Source organism: Arctopsyche grandis, chromosome 8 (assembly GCF_051622035.1).
Source record: "Arctopsyche grandis isolate Sample6627 chromosome 8, ASM5162203v2, whole genome shotgun sequence".
Classification (NCBI taxonomy): domain Eukaryota; kingdom Metazoa; phylum Arthropoda; class Insecta; order Trichoptera; family Hydropsychidae; genus Arctopsyche; species Arctopsyche grandis.
This window is the reverse complement of record NC_135362.1, coordinates 7,520,113-7,536,184: the sequence shown is the minus strand read 5'-3', so window position 1 is coordinate 7,536,184 and position 16,072 is coordinate 7,520,113. Positions and strand designations below refer to the sequence as shown.

The 16,072-nt window shown below is 34.1% G+C and overlaps 1 protein-coding gene across 1 annotated transcript in view; it reads left to right on the top strand.

The window, feature by feature from the left end:
• Atf3 (Activating transcription factor 3) overlaps window positions 1-15,785 on the top strand; it is an 85,740-nt gene extending 69,955 nt beyond the window's left edge. The window contains exons 2-6 of the mRNA XM_077436631.1: window positions 6,879-7,461; window positions 10,265-10,345; window positions 11,755-11,925; window positions 12,052-12,210; window positions 15,207-15,785. Coding sequence (XP_077292757.1) covers window positions 7,162-7,461; window positions 10,265-10,345; window positions 11,755-11,925; window positions 12,052-12,210; window positions 15,207-15,785 — 1,290 coding nt within the window. The 5' untranslated portion in view covers window positions 6,879-7,161. The remainder of the gene's footprint in view (window positions 1-6,878; window positions 7,462-10,264; window positions 10,346-11,754; window positions 11,926-12,051; window positions 12,211-15,206) is intronic.
• Window positions 15,786-16,072: the final 287 nt, after the last annotated feature.

The window sequence follows — 16,072 nt, the reverse complement described above, 5'->3', positions numbered from 1 at the left end:
AAGATTGAGATGTGTTTGAAACGGTTAGTGATAAGAATGCTGTAACAAAATTTTCACTGTTAAAATAATACCTTGCATTTTTTCAACCATATTATATATGAAAAACGGATGCGATGCATGTGAGTATGTGCGAGTACATCAACAAGTATGGAGATTTCAAAAAAACAAATTTTAGAATACCAGTAGTATACGTTATGCATAGGGATGTGGCGTGACGATCGATTGTGTCGAGGAGAAGCGGGGAAGTGGGGACCTGAGCGTTTGACATGTGCTCCTGATAGTGAACGCTTGAGTTGGAACGGGTGGCGTCACCGTCAGATGCCTTGGAGCGTACACACTTACACACATCCACGAAGACACACTTGCATTCATCGTTTCGAACTTTAATGAGCGTTTAATGAGCCAATCGACTTTTTACTATTAATGCGCATGCGCGCCTATAAATTACCTTACACTATATAACTTTATTTTAATTAGTGTATCAATTCCTTTCCGAAGCCACCCGTTGAAGTCAACGGGCAAAACACTAGTTTTATAATAATGTCTAAATATCCTGGGTAACCTGATTTTTTAAAAGATGGACTTCTCATCGGGTCTAATATGTGATAAATTTATTCATGATCAATAAACAACATACAACATTTAATTACAGGTTTGTGAAAAATTATAATTTCGAACGAAAGGCTTTATTTAATCAGGCTTTATACTTTAAATTAAATTAATTTTATTTTATTTCAATCATCCACATTCGTCATAACAGATTGATCCGAAGCGACTGAGCGAAATTGAGTGCTATACAGATTAAGAATTATTAATTATTTATACAGGTATACACTCGTATGTTTACATTAAACACGACATCTATGGTCAAACATTGTACAGAGGTATTGTAACTATTATACAAGGCAAATACACACATCGATTAAACATTAAACATTGATCGACATAGACATATATGGACAAATTTTCTGTATTTTAAAGACAGCAAAAGCCAAAAAAACTGTAAAAATCGCGCATTTTTTAAACGCTCATATCTCGTAAACGATCACTAACCAACAAAAATCATTATCATATTCGAATTCAGTGGGTCTCCGCTCTGGTAACTCAAAAACGTGATTTTTTTGTTGCTCAGTGTAATTAACTGTAGTAAATAAATAAATATGATAAGGTTACTTTCATATTATTCAAAGAAGATCGCGTATAAAAAATAACGGGAAACTCTTACTATATACAATTTTCTAGTCACACATGTAGGTATGTACATGTGTAAGTTAAATATGCGAAGTATCCATTAAGCATAAGTATTTTCATATGACTCCTTAACCAGATCAAATTTCATCGCCTCGGAATTTGGTTCACAATAACAACATGTCGTATAGTGCTCATTTACTTTTACGACGTACAATTATTTGTAGATTATAACTAAGATATGGCTTCAGTATCGTCAGAAGAATAATAATCATAGGCAGCTTGTGTGTTTTGCGGGTTGCGTATCTGTCACATGTTTGGTTTGTTTGATCGAACACTCCCATTTGTTTTCCATTTCGAAGAAGAATTCTCCAGCGCCCCTCGTGTTTAGAACCGCTATTGCCCAAATTAATGGCTTTGGCCTTGTGCCCTATCGCTCTTTGAGCGGGTTTTGTTTTTTTAGTTTTTTTTTTTTTTTTTTTAGTTACGTTCGTGTAACAGCAGACCGCTAATTAAATTACCTGACACTCTTTCAATACCTAGATAATTGCATGGGTTCTCCAATTTCAAAGGTACTGTTTCCCATATTGCACTTTTTTATTCGAAATGTTTGAATATTGAAGCTACGACGTAACCCATGTCTTGCTGCATTGCTTCACTCTACACGTGGCTTTTGGCGTAATAAAATCGGGAATTTTTGAGATAATTTTCGTTTATGATTTACGTGACCCCATTTTGGCTTCGGGAATATTAAAGTATTTGTGGCGTCGTAAAATGTAGAATTTGTGTGACCCTCTTTTTCTTCATAAAAGCTCAGTTATTTTGTAGCAGGTCACAAAATCTGTTTTATCTTGAACTGTGTGCATACAAAGGTTAATTTCGGCATGTAATGGTTGTATAATATATTTAGGAAAAATATACCTTACAGTACATCGATAGAATCGATTTTTGATTTTAAAGTATTGAATTGATGTGTAAAATAAATTATTCGAAAGTCAACCGGAAATTTAAATGTACATACATAGATGTCTATAATTTGGTCGAATTGCTGAATCGTTCAAACTTTGACAATTATTATATGTAAATCATTAAAAGATGGATTTGCTGGTATTATCCAAGTATTTTATTTGTGTTTTATGATTTTTTTTTGTTTTTATCTCATGATTCGCACCAAAATTAGGGCGTTTTTATCACCTCAATGTATGTATAGTAGGTATCGAATATATCAGTTTTACAACCTTTCGTCACTTATACAGTTTCGATTTTTTTTTTAAATGTTTTTTATTATTACTAAATTATGTTCACAATACATCTTATATCTATTTTAATAGCTACTGATCTACTGATCATTTTCTATTTTACAATTTTAATTTACTTTTGTTAGTAATCATAGTATTATATTATTCTAATGTTAATGTACAGCATAATAGGAAAAAGAGCTCAAAAACCTATACTTATACAGTTTCAATTCCTTTTAATATATGTTTAAACCTGCCCAATATTTTATAAAATAAACCTTCATGAGATAAAAAACATCATACATACCATCGATATAATGACAGAAAGCTTTAAGTCAAAAATCAACCGTTTATTTTAAGTCTAGAAGTTTGAAGCTCTCTATTGTGTGACCTACATATGTACATACATATGTGACAAATTCTTAAAAAATTCAAAACATCCAATTATTAACTTCAAAACAATATGTAAATACACATTTGAGCCGTTATAATTAAAAGTGGCATCAAAATTAAATATAATGTTTTGAGTTTTACAATATTTAAAATACTGGTGGCCTGTAATACGTTTAATCCGTTTTTCGGAGATTCTGGACATATCAAATTAAAATAAGTGATATAAATTTATTGAATTAAACACTGAATTAATTAAATGTCAGAGTTTACCATTTTATCTGATTTCATTGAAACGGTTCCAACAAATTGGCAATACAGTCCTATTTCTCGCAAAATTCGCATCAGCATCTCGAATTCGCTGATTTATAAAATACTGCAAATTTGTCCAAAGATGTTTGTAACTGGCCTTGAATTATATTTTATGTACATAGAATGATTGGGTTTTTATCTGATTTCATTGGAAACGGTTCCAACAAATTGAAAATCCTGTCATATTCATCGCAAAATTAGAGTTTACAGCATGTCAGAATTTGTTGATATTTAAAAATTGACCAAAGATGCCTCTATAATGATTGCCTTGAATAATACTTATGTACAATGTTGACCATAGATGTCATGTTAGTAAAAATGGTCGTATACCTGTATAAATAAATAAATAAGTATGTAAACGAAAGACCACAGGGGAGATGGGTGGATGAAATCAGAAAAATGTGTGGAATGAGATGGATGAGAGTTGTTCAAAACAGAGACGAATTGACGTGTGTTATAGAAGCCTTCAATCTAGCAGTCATCGCGACAATTATGATGATGATTAATTTAATACCACATGTTCGACAAATCGTATACTTTTTTTCTAAATAGAATTATAATGGCCTTGCTACGCAATTATAACAGTAGATCAAAGATGCCATTTTAGAGATAGTCCGCTAATGACAGTCAACAGGTCGCATTGTGCAGAATGCATTTCCTGTCAGCATTCTGCACAGTGCGACCCATCACAAGTCGTTCTCAAAAACTTCACACAATAAAATGCGAACAATAAAACCGCACACACTTCGCAGAAGGGTCTGCATTTTTACATTAGCTCGCATCTGCTGAATTATGACCATAATTTTTATCGTTTCTTTTTTTTTAATTTTATTTCGCCTTTTTACGTTTAGTGCTCGTCCGAAGGATTTCGTAGTTCAGTTCGGTTCTTTTCCTCGACGGGGCAACTTGGCACATTTCGGCACGTGCATTTTGCAAAAATTCAATTGCGAAACAACGCGTAAGAGAGACCATATGGTACATCGAGTCGTTGCACACCAGTCAATGTGTGTATGTGTTTGCTTGCCGATTTACATAACAAATCACAGATGTGATCTCGACGTACCTACATACATATGTCCATTCAACACGGGAATCATTAATTATATCCTGCGGTTATATGTATGTAGTATACATATCTACATTTTATTTAACAAAAGTGCTTCTGTTTGTGTAGTGGAACAGCGAAACTAGCGCCCCCGCAGTTCACTACTCTCTAAAGTAATTGCCAGGATTTTTCATGCAACAAATGTAAGGTCAATGTTTGATTAAAATTGTAGAAAGTAGCATTTTAAATGGTTTCAGATTGTGTTTAAATATAAATCTTGCTTTTTTTATGTGATCTGTCAACTTTTTTATTGCGCTTGCGCAATGGAAGTAGACGCGAAGCTTTGCCGCCATGCGAAACGAGAGACGCCATTTTGCAAAATGGCGTCGTAAAATTTAACAACGTCTTCTTATTATTATTGTCGCGTCCGTTTTATTTATTTTTATTGTTGTGAACGAGATGCCACTAAAGATAACGCAAAATTTTGCCATTCGAATGTTGCACATGAGAAGATGTATGCCAGTTTTGAAAGGACCACTCTAAATTTTTTTTTAATACTCATATGGATCTGGATTTTTGCCGGTGATCCTTTCGGAACGATCTTGCATTTGTGTGAGAGTGTATGCGTTCTTTGTGTGTGTATTTTAATAAAAAGTAAAATCATTAAAAGGTATTTGATTGATTGACTTTTAAATCCAATCTATTTCGTGACCGGTCACTCTGCGTGATCCGTTTATTTCCATTAATCATGTATTAAAGACTAGAAAAAAGACCGAATAAGTGTAATATTTCTGTATTTTAGTAATAATCTATGCTTTCGGTGCCCAACCCAGTCGGTGTTAGGGTTTGCAAAAAAGGCGTTCACTATCGATATATATTTTTAAATCTAAAAATTGTTTGCATCTAATATATAATTTCGAAAGAGATTTTGTATGTATGTAACTATTAAAATAAATTTAATAAAATGCTTACTATAATATTAGATTAGCCATTTTTAAGCGGTTTATATTACAAATACCGAACGAAGCCGGGTAAAACCACTAGTATATTATATTATTCAGGTCAAACTAATTCATTCTGCTTTCATATTGAATCGATTTTTGATTTAAAAACAATTAATTTCAATTGAAAAAAATCGTCCGCAGCGCATTTTTTTTTTAATTATACTTATTTGGACTTTGTTAGATCTGTAAATCATTCCACAACCATTAACTGTTAATAAAAGTGGCACTCAACATTTTTATCATAAATCAAGGATGTATAAATTTATGGAATTTTTAAAGACAATTTATTTTTAATAACAGAGTGAATCTAATAAAAAGCATTTGTTCAATCTCACATAATTTTTAATGAATAATTTTATGTATTTATTCATCATTCATTATCTATATATTTAATTGATATACATTTAGAATACGATGCAGGCAATTTTTTTTAAAGAAAATCTTTTTTAAATATGTAACTTAACAATTTGAGCTCTTCTTTACTAATTTTGAATAGTAATTTTTGATGATTAAAATCATCTAGTTTCTTATTAAAGATATTAGCTTACTTTAATGTTAGCGAACCCCTACATATGTATGTATATGTCGGTAAAATATCAAAGGGATCTAAAGAGTAGAAATGATTCAAAATCAGGGTTCTAGGACACTTACCCCCTGGATACATACCCCCGCTCAAAAACCCCCTTGACATTAACCCCTCGTGCGAATTGACAGTATCTTTAAAAATTTCGTCAGACGAAAAAATAGAAAGTGAAGTAACAAGAGACTAGTGATAAAAAGTCAGTATCAATGCTAATTTATTTCAGCCAGTAAAATACAGATTCAGAAATACAGATATTAATAATCAGATTCTTTATAAATAATCAGTTATCAATAATAATAATTTAAAATATACAAAACTCCAAAATCAATTGTATTTTAATCTCTTTTTCTTTTCCTTTTCTCGATTTTACAAATTCCATCATGGATACTATTTAAAATATAATAATAATAATATAAGAATAATATATACTTCTATTAAAATTTATTTTCAATACCACAGAACGCAAACGCTAACTGGTGACTAAAAGTATTTTATTAATTGATATTTATTCTATTTACTACAATAAATTGAAATGCAATATGCTCTACCACACTCAATTTATTATTATTTATTACTTTACTTTATTTTTAATTATTAATTATTTAGTACTATTTTTAAACAATTTTTATTTATGGCGGGGGTTATTTGCACGGGCGGTTTTTGGCCGGGGGTATGTGTCCGGGGAGTACGTGTCCAAGGGGTACATGTCCGGATACCCAAAATCAGATACCAAATTTTTGACGTACAGGAATTCCATGGAACTATTCGTTCATAAATTTCAAACACGTTCATGATTGAAGTCAACTTGCTTGCTTAAACTTGAGCAGGATACAACAGGAACAAGAGGAACAGGCTTTTCCTCTCGTTTTCTGCGCGCGCACATTAATACGGGAAGAAAAACCTGTTCCTCTTGTTCCTGTTGTATCCTGCTCGCGCAAATTAAGTGAGTATGTACCGTTTACCATGCACCCTTTTTTTATCTTTCGACTTAAGATTTTTTGATTTTCGATCTTTGCCTTCCGATATTTGCGTTTTCGGTAATTTCACATTCCGGCCCGTCACGGAGACCGCTTTAATACATATACATATTATTAATTTTTTTTTTTTTATATTTGCAGGTCGGAATCGATGATATCTCAAAAGAATCAAGAAGTGCCATATAAAAAGGAAGCAAAATAATTGACTGCCTTTTAAAAAAAAAAGTGCCCAGTCCCAGAAAGTGATTCGAATGAAATCCTACTACTTTCTACCAGTGATAAAATCTGTGTTTTTAGATTATTATACGTACATAGTATATAAAACTTTGAATAAGTCGCAGTGAAACTGCCCCTCTCGTATAGCTAGGTAGATAAATACACATATGTATATATTGTAATAATAAGACGCTTGAAATTTTGACATATGTTAGACTTCGATTACAAAATGAGCGCAAGTACGCCGGCGACGTCCGTAAGCGTCACGGCGCCACTGTGCTCCGTGGCTGACATGATACACAGTGCTAAACTTCCCAAGCTGAACAACCCCAATGTCAGCCTCAACGTCACCACGGCCAACTCCCTCGTCAGCAACCTGCTGGCCGTGGAGTCGGCCTGCACCACCCCCAGGACTCCTGAGATACTCAATTCCCTCATCGCGATGACCAACCCCCTCGACGACTACAATTATAATGCGAGCGAAAAGTGCGCCACTGGCGGACCTAGGGTAAGAAATAGAAAATATACTTGCACATCTACATATAAGTTGGCTTTGGTTAAATTGACTATATTGTAACGTAGAGATTGGGTGGGTGGCGCTCGTGGACCGATGGTTTACGAGCGCTAATACTAAGCCCGCTTTAAAGATCAAGGAATTCGACCCTTAAAGCCCTCAACATGAGGCCACCCCCCCCCCCCCCAATGAATACAGTCTAAGAGACCCTTCGTCGGAGAACGAGACGGTTGTTCATGAATATCGCACAAGAACAACCGCAAATCACTGCTCCTATGAAAAAAACCACACTGTACATAATCAAGTAGAGTCTGTTCAAGAAACGAGCGACCTGGTTGACAGTGTTCGTAACTACCGGTTGACTGCAAAGTATGCGTTACGCATATATATATATATATATATATATATATATATATATATATATATATATATATATATATATATATATATATATATATATATATATTAATTTTTTAGTTTTTCTCAAAAATGAAACAAAAGGAACTTTTTTGTTATCTAAATTTATTTATATCTATCTATATCACGTAATATAAAAAAGTAATTTTAAAAAACAAAGTAATTTTTCTGGAATTTTGAAACGGAATTGACGGGTTTTTTTGGGCTATTATTTGGTTTTGGCGGAGGGAAATACCGGAGCGCACATGCCGCACCACTACATCATGCACGACTGTATTATACCTATACTTTTACATTGTTGAAAAAAATAACTAACAATTTTTTTTATATTACTTATGTGTTGGGAACTTTGTAACCACCGTGTATGAAAAAGCGAAGATACGTCCTCCTACGTCGAACGCCGAAGCGAAACTAATGACCACTGCATGTATATACACTAATACTGTCACCCAGGTCGCTCGTTTCTTGAACAGACTCTACAAAATAAACAACAACGCATGGACACATAAAGCGCACATGCGATAGGAATTGATACCTGAAATGTGCCGTGCAATGCACGCACACCTCACACACACACAAACCACAAATATATACACACACCTAAACAGCAAACGCACATTCACACACACACACACACCAATTCACAGATTATAAAAAAAAAAATATATAAATAAACTCATTCATGCTTATGCAATTAATGCTTATGCGCTAATCATCTGATCTCTCGTTCGCGCCAAAAAGGGCCTCGACGAATAGAGGGGTCGTATATGATGGCCGATAGGATCACGCGACTCATCGATCAATAGGATCTCGGGAATATATGTATGTGTATTGCGCCCAATGAGTATACATATTGGCGCTTTGGAACTGGAAAGCATTCCGATCCGGAGCGCCGACGGATGCAAACGAAAAAACGACTTCTACAACACTAGCTGCGTCTTTCTCTCCGATTCCACTTGACTGACACTAATGTTGCGTGAACGTGAAGAGGGGTTTCCAGGATCGGAAAGAAAGACGCAGCTAGTGTTGTAGAAGTTGTTTTTTCCTCTGCACCCGTCGGTGCTCCCGGTCGGAATGCTTTCCAGTTCCAGAGCGCCCAATATTTATAATCATTGGGCGCAATACACATTCATATATTCCCGAAATATCACCGAAAACACTCCAGGGGGTGATTTTTGGGACCACGTATCACGTATATGGGATTGGTGGGCTGCGTTTAAAAGTATCTAAAAAAAAAAAAAAACACGTACCACGTATCACTCAGTGTGTTTTCGGCCTTTAAAACGCAATTCCTATTGATCAGAATGATATGGTTTACCATTCGGAACTGCATATTTGTTCCCAATGACATGTTAAATTGAGTAATTTATATATGTATGGTTAATGTGTGGGCGTTTTTTGGTATAATGAGGTAGTAATTTCAAATTGGCCATTAGAGGATCAAGGCTGTTTTTTGTAATAGTGAAATTATTCGTGGATATAAAAATAACTAGACCTAATCTAATCTATCAATCGAACTAATGATTTGAGTTTAAATATATTTATTATTATGTATTTTTTGCTCGTTGTTTCATTTTTTTTTTTTGTTTTTTATAATAAAACCCTGTTGTGTTTAAATTTTTTCCACATCCTAACGCGATTTTAATTTGAACAAGATTACTTTGGGAAAGGATCTTAAATCTTGGAATTTTCTTAATAACACGGCATAAACTGCAAAGTAACGCAATTTAATTTTTATGCTCATTATTAATATGGTGGAAAAACATTACAATTTTTAGTCATATTTTATATGGCAAATTTCTGAAATCATCTTTTTTACAATACGTATCATTAGTTATGAATCACAATGCAACTTGTGAATAGCAGTCAAATCATCACAAATGATAGTACCTACATATATTCTGGCCAAACTATAATACATATTGCATAAACACAGTGTTGAAAATATTTATTGAATTCTGATTATACGATTGATGTGAACCTAACCATTCTACACTTCAAGAAATGACAACAACGTTTAAAAAAAAAGATGAAAAGGCTTCTATAAATCTCATCGTAATTGCAACTTTGAGATTGACAAGGCCGTATACGTAATTGTAGGTCAACTTACTCACGACTATCGGTTTTGTGCTTTTAACACTTTAAAAGCTGTTGGAATTAATCAATCGGTCGTGTTAAGTAATATCAATTTGTGGTCGAGTGTGTTTTTTCTTCTCCTATGTAATATCTATGTATGTGTTTAATTGATTTAACTCGGCTAGAATAATAAGTGGTCGCTTTTGACGACATCCTAATCGTTTCGAGTGTACGTTTTAACCAATTAAGATTGTGATGATTGGCAATTAACACAAATTTGACGTGTCGCTTCTTCTATTTGCAGAGTGTGAATGACTCTACTTCTAACTCCAGCGGATCTCCCCTCGGCTCCCCGGCAAACAGTTCAACTCCGAGCATTCAAAAAGTAACGTTACCTTGAATACTACTTGATTCAATTCATTTCAAACCAATGTAAATAAGCATCCATTGCATAATTTTTCTGCATTTACTTTATGGTGATTTTTTTTTAAATTTGACACAATGAAGTACTCATTTCTTACTCAATGTCTTTTTATTGAGGATACAAATTGAAAATCCTAGATGAAAACTTACGTTAAAACAGATTCAAATCATCTTTTGATGTGTGAAATTGACTACTAATTAATTCAATGCTATTTGATCTGTTATTGACTGTAGTTTGAGTCTGATTTAATATATAAATCGTCCGAATTAATAATTTTAAAAGTGAGCTTGTGGCAGTTTAAATGGATTAAATTTCCCGTACAAATGTTTATGTTTAAAGTTTGTACTGTAATTCAAGATTATCAATCTTCAGTATCTTAATTCGATGGTAAATTTGGTTGTTAATAGCATCTATTTAAAAAAACACCGGATAAGTCGAATAGATATATTAGGGATTTAGCCTTGAATCAGGACGTAAAGTTTATGAAACTAATGGTTCATTGAATTTCCTTTTATTTTGTTTTTAGTTTCATACAGAGTATTAGTAGACTATTTGCTATTTATATTCAGTTAATTAAAAATCACATTCAAGTCTATGAGTGAGCTTGTGGCATTTTAAATGGATTCAATTTCCAGTACAAATGTTCATATTTAAAGTTTGTGCTGTCATTCAATATTAACAATTTTCAGTCTCTAAATAAGATGGTCAATTTGGTTGCTAATCGTATCTATTTAGAAGAATACCTGAAACCACCGGGAAAGTCGAATAGATATATTAGGATTAGGGATTTAGCCTTGAATCAGGACTTGATGTTTAATGAAACTAATGGCTCATTGACTTTCCTTTTTATTTTGTCTTTAGTTTCATACAGAGTATTAGTAGACTATTTGCTATTTATATTCAGTTAATTAAAAATCACATACAAGTCTAAGAGTGAGCTTGTGGCATTTTAAATGGATTCAATTTCCAGTACAAATGTTCATATTTAAAGTTTGTACTGTCATTCAATATTAACAATTTTCAGTCTCTAAATAAGATGGTCAATTTGGTTGTTAATCGCATCTATTTAGAAGAATACTTGAAAACACCGGGAAAGTCAAATATATAAATTAGGGATTTAGCCTTGAATCAGGACTTGAAGTTTATGAAACTAATGGCTCATTGACTTTCTTTTTATTTTGTTTTTAACTTCATACAGAGTATTAGTAGACTATTTGCTATTTTCATACATGTTCATTTAATTAAAAATCACATACATTCTTTATTATTTCTTATATTTTATAATAGTAAAATTAAAAATCATTCATATAAATGAAGCTCTACCCCATATTATTGCATTTGAACTAAACTTAATTTGTATATTTTTTCAGACATGTTCCCAGTTGATAAAAGCAGGATTGAAACTATCCATTGAATCAAAAAGAAAGATGTCAGGAAGTGACGGCAGTGAAGGTGTATGTTCAAAGAGATTAAAAAAAGAAGAGCCATATATCAGTGATGACGAGTATGACGATATCAGCCTGGGCAACCAAACAGATGGGGTAATTTAAATTTTAAATGTATCCAAAACACTTGTTTTTGTGAATAAAATTTTATTTTTTATTAATTTGTACTACATATTTTGCAAGTTACATACAATATTAATCGTATGCAAATGTGCTCTTCAGTTGACACCAGAAGACGAGGAAAGAAGACGACGCAGACGGGAGCGGAACAAAATAGCCGCCACGAAATGTAGACTCAAAAAAAGAGAACGCACCGTCAATCTCGTATCGGAATCGGAAAATCTCGAGACGCAAAACATTGACTTGAAAACTCAAATACAGGTTCGTTTTTTTTTTTTTTTTGTCTAATATTCGTGAAATTCTCGATTGAAACGTTTAGTATTCTTGACATGCAGATAACCTAATGAATAATACATACGCATGGTTTTATCAAATCGGGTATCATTGTTAGCGCTGCAGCCGAGAGTTTCGAGGTCGCCGATGCAAATTGGGTGCTTGTGAATTGTGTTCCCTTTCAAATATCTTCACAATGCCCATGTGTATTCACAGCTTTAATTTTGTGTTTGGTGTATAATGTATAATGAGATAATTATTCCACCGTACACCTGTGTCATCGTTGTTACGGTGTATTTGCACAGGTTGTGTGTGATACTGTAGTGTTAAACTTGACTTGATTCACACTTTCGATTTGACTTTTAACTTTAATTTGTGACAGTTTATTACGTTTTTCGTGCTAAAATTAGCCATTAGTATGTTGAAGATTTCCTATACATTAAAATAGAAACTTTTATTTTTACATACATCATATGTGCCATGACAGGAACTACCATAAGGCAACACATATGGTTAGATTATTTTTTTTACATAAGTACTGACCATTTTTCAAACATAATTGAACATTGTTTAGCATATCTTGATATGAACAGTATGGTTACGGGTTCGATTCCCACTGGTTGCTGCTGGCCAAACCATGGTTTGTGACTCCAGGTCGATCGTTTCTTATCAGAGTTTGCCAATTTTTCTGATTTTCATTGAAACGGTTCCTGCAAATTGACTTTCCCTCCCCTATTTCTCTTGAAAATCTTAAGTTATATTCTGAATAACGCAAGATTTGAATAACTTATTCAGCGTCTCAAGGTTCGCCGGGTTGTATATAAATAAAATGCTGCAAAAATTTCTCTCCATAGATGTCTCTGTGGATGATTATCGTATAAAAATTCGAATTGTATAAGTGCTTATTGATCGTATTATATACAATGTTTGCAATGTTTGACCATAGATGTCGCGTTTAGTGTAAAAATATATAATAATTATGTATTAATATATCATTTTTTGTGTTTCTTGATCTGTATAGTACACTCGTAGCATTGGAGCGATCTGTAAGACGAGTATTCATGATTAATTGAATAAATAAAATAGAAAATAAAAATAAATCCATAGAATACATATTTAGACATCTATGGACAGTCAACAAAATTTTGAAACACAGCAAATTTGCGAGAAATGCATTATGTAGGTAGCATTTATAAGATTCAATAAATTCGAGATGCTAATAACTCGAATTTACGAGAAACTGAAGAGGAGGATACCGATTTATTGGATCCGTTACAACAATTAAGCTAGAAAAATTGGAAAATTCTAATCGGAGATGGTCGATCTGTATATTTTGCTGGGACTTGGACCTACGGCCTGTCTATTGGTATGCAATAGCTCTACCAGTGCACTGCGAAAAGTACAGATTCTGCCGCAGCATGACATTAATTCTCTATTATTTGATATTTTTGACGTAAAATGTACAAAATGTATATGGATAGTGAAGCTAACATCCATCATATTAGTAAAAGTGATAAGTTTGAAATGTTATAAGGTTCTAAATTCTTTAGTATTCTCTAATCCTTTTATTAAGACTTCAAAAGATTCTACAGTATTTGTATGTATATTGCTATAAACTGAAGTATAGATAAGTAAAATTTTATCTCCTCATCATTTCAAACGAATTATCTGATTATTTTTTAGTATGTGATTCTCTTAGTAGATACAAATCTGATAAAACATGCACATGTGTTATAATTTATGCATATAATATGTATGAATGTATAAAAAATAGAGTGGTACAAATTTTTAGCAATTTTGAATATTTTTAAAATCATATGTATATTTGTACTTGATTTTTGTTTTGGACGAATGAATATTGTTTTCAAAAATCAAAAATCCAACTCTGTCTGAAGAAAAACGTCTTCGATCAATGCGTTTTGCCAGTGATGACGTATGGATGTGAAACTTGAACATTGAACGGCAAGATGTTATATAAAGTCCAATGCACTCAAAGAAGTATGGAACGCTGTATGCTGAACATAACGAGGAAAGACAGGAAGTGGAATACGTGGGTGAGAAGTATGACTAGAGTAGTGGACATAGTGGATAGAGTAAAGAGATTGGAATGGCAATGGACGGGCCACATGGCTAGAAGAATGGACGAAAGGTGGACAGAAGAAGTGCTAGAATGGTACCCGAGAGAATGCAAAAGGGTAAAAGGAAGACTGCAGGTAAGACGGGTAGACGAAATTAGGAAAATGTCTGGGGTGAGATGGATGAGAGTTGCACATAACAGAGACGAACGGAAGTATGTTGGAGAGTCCTTCATCCAGCAGTGGATGGTGATGATGATTCACATTTACATATACCAGGAAGGCCTTACAGGTAGCCCCTATGCGCCTTCCTGGCCAATTACAAACAATGCAGCATTTTTATTATACAAGTCGCTGAATTACGAGACACTGAAAAACTCGCAAATTAACGCGACATCTATAAATTGACAGGCTGAAAACCAGACTGATACAAGTGACATTTTTAAAAAAAGCTGGTTTAAGTGCTAATATAAAAGCATTTCATATATGCTGGTTTTCAGCTCGTCAATTGTACATCAATTTTATTGTACATTAATCATACTCAAATAGTGGTGACATAGTAGGTAGGAAGGATTTTAGCCTATTTTAATCGGGAACCGTTTCAACGATGAAACCAGAAAAATTGGCAAACTCTGATAGGAAACGATTGACCTGGAGTCACAAATATTCAAGTCTGACCAGCAGCACTATAGATTTACTCAGAAAAATTCTTTTCAATCGAGGTCAGCTCATGGGATCGAACCCGGCGCCCTCTAATGATGATGTATATTCAAAGTTTAAAAGTTTACAATTAATGTATAGGAAATCTAAGTCACATTGATCTGTATGCAATTTAATTCAACACCTCGGTAATGTCTTAGCATTACTTTCTGTACATTTTTTTTAATAGATTTAAATTTTGTGTTTCAGGAGTTAGAAGTGCAAAGGAGACAACTTGTCGACATGCTCTCTCACCATTCGCCGACCTGTTTGAAGAACATGACAAACAACACATCGTCACCGACGACCCCATACAATCCAATCCAACCGCCTTACGACTCGCCGACGAGCTACCCGAGCAGCACGACCCCCTACGAACCCAACTCGCCGTACATCCGACCGGAGTCGGCGAACGTCCTGGCCTCGAGCTACAACTGTGACATCGAAAACCCGCCATCCAACTTCAACCAGCCGGTAGACCCGCTCGACATAGCCACGCCTTACAATTCCATGGGAACCCCCACGTCCGACGGTAACTATATGAGACAGGACGATGCGAATTTCGTCGTCGGCGATAGCTTTTCTAAAAATTCCAATATGATGCTTGTAGATAGCTCTCAGAACGAGTACACGGAACAAATGCAGTTCGATAGTCAGGATGTGAATAGTTTTCACTACAATGGTCACGCGGCGACGTCGACCGCTCAGCAGTGTCATAACGTCAATACCGGGGGAGGGCGGCGTAACAAATTTAGAAATACTGGAATGGATAACGGATGCTTGGCGTAGCTCAAGGGTGCCCAACCTTCGACTCCTGTCGCCGTCAAACGTGTATCGTGAAACATTCCGTTCGCTCGACGAGCCTTTATTTTTTATTTAACGCATCAAATCAGCCGGGTTCAGTAAAGCGTATTGTGGACATTGAATAATGTGAATTGTGTACATGTGGTAGTTACTATGACAATAGTACAAATCGTTTCAGTAGACCGAAAGTATGTATGTATGATCACGAGTAAATTCTGTCATTTTCTCGTACTTCTTCCTTCGATCATGCAATTTTTCAATACAATTCTTAA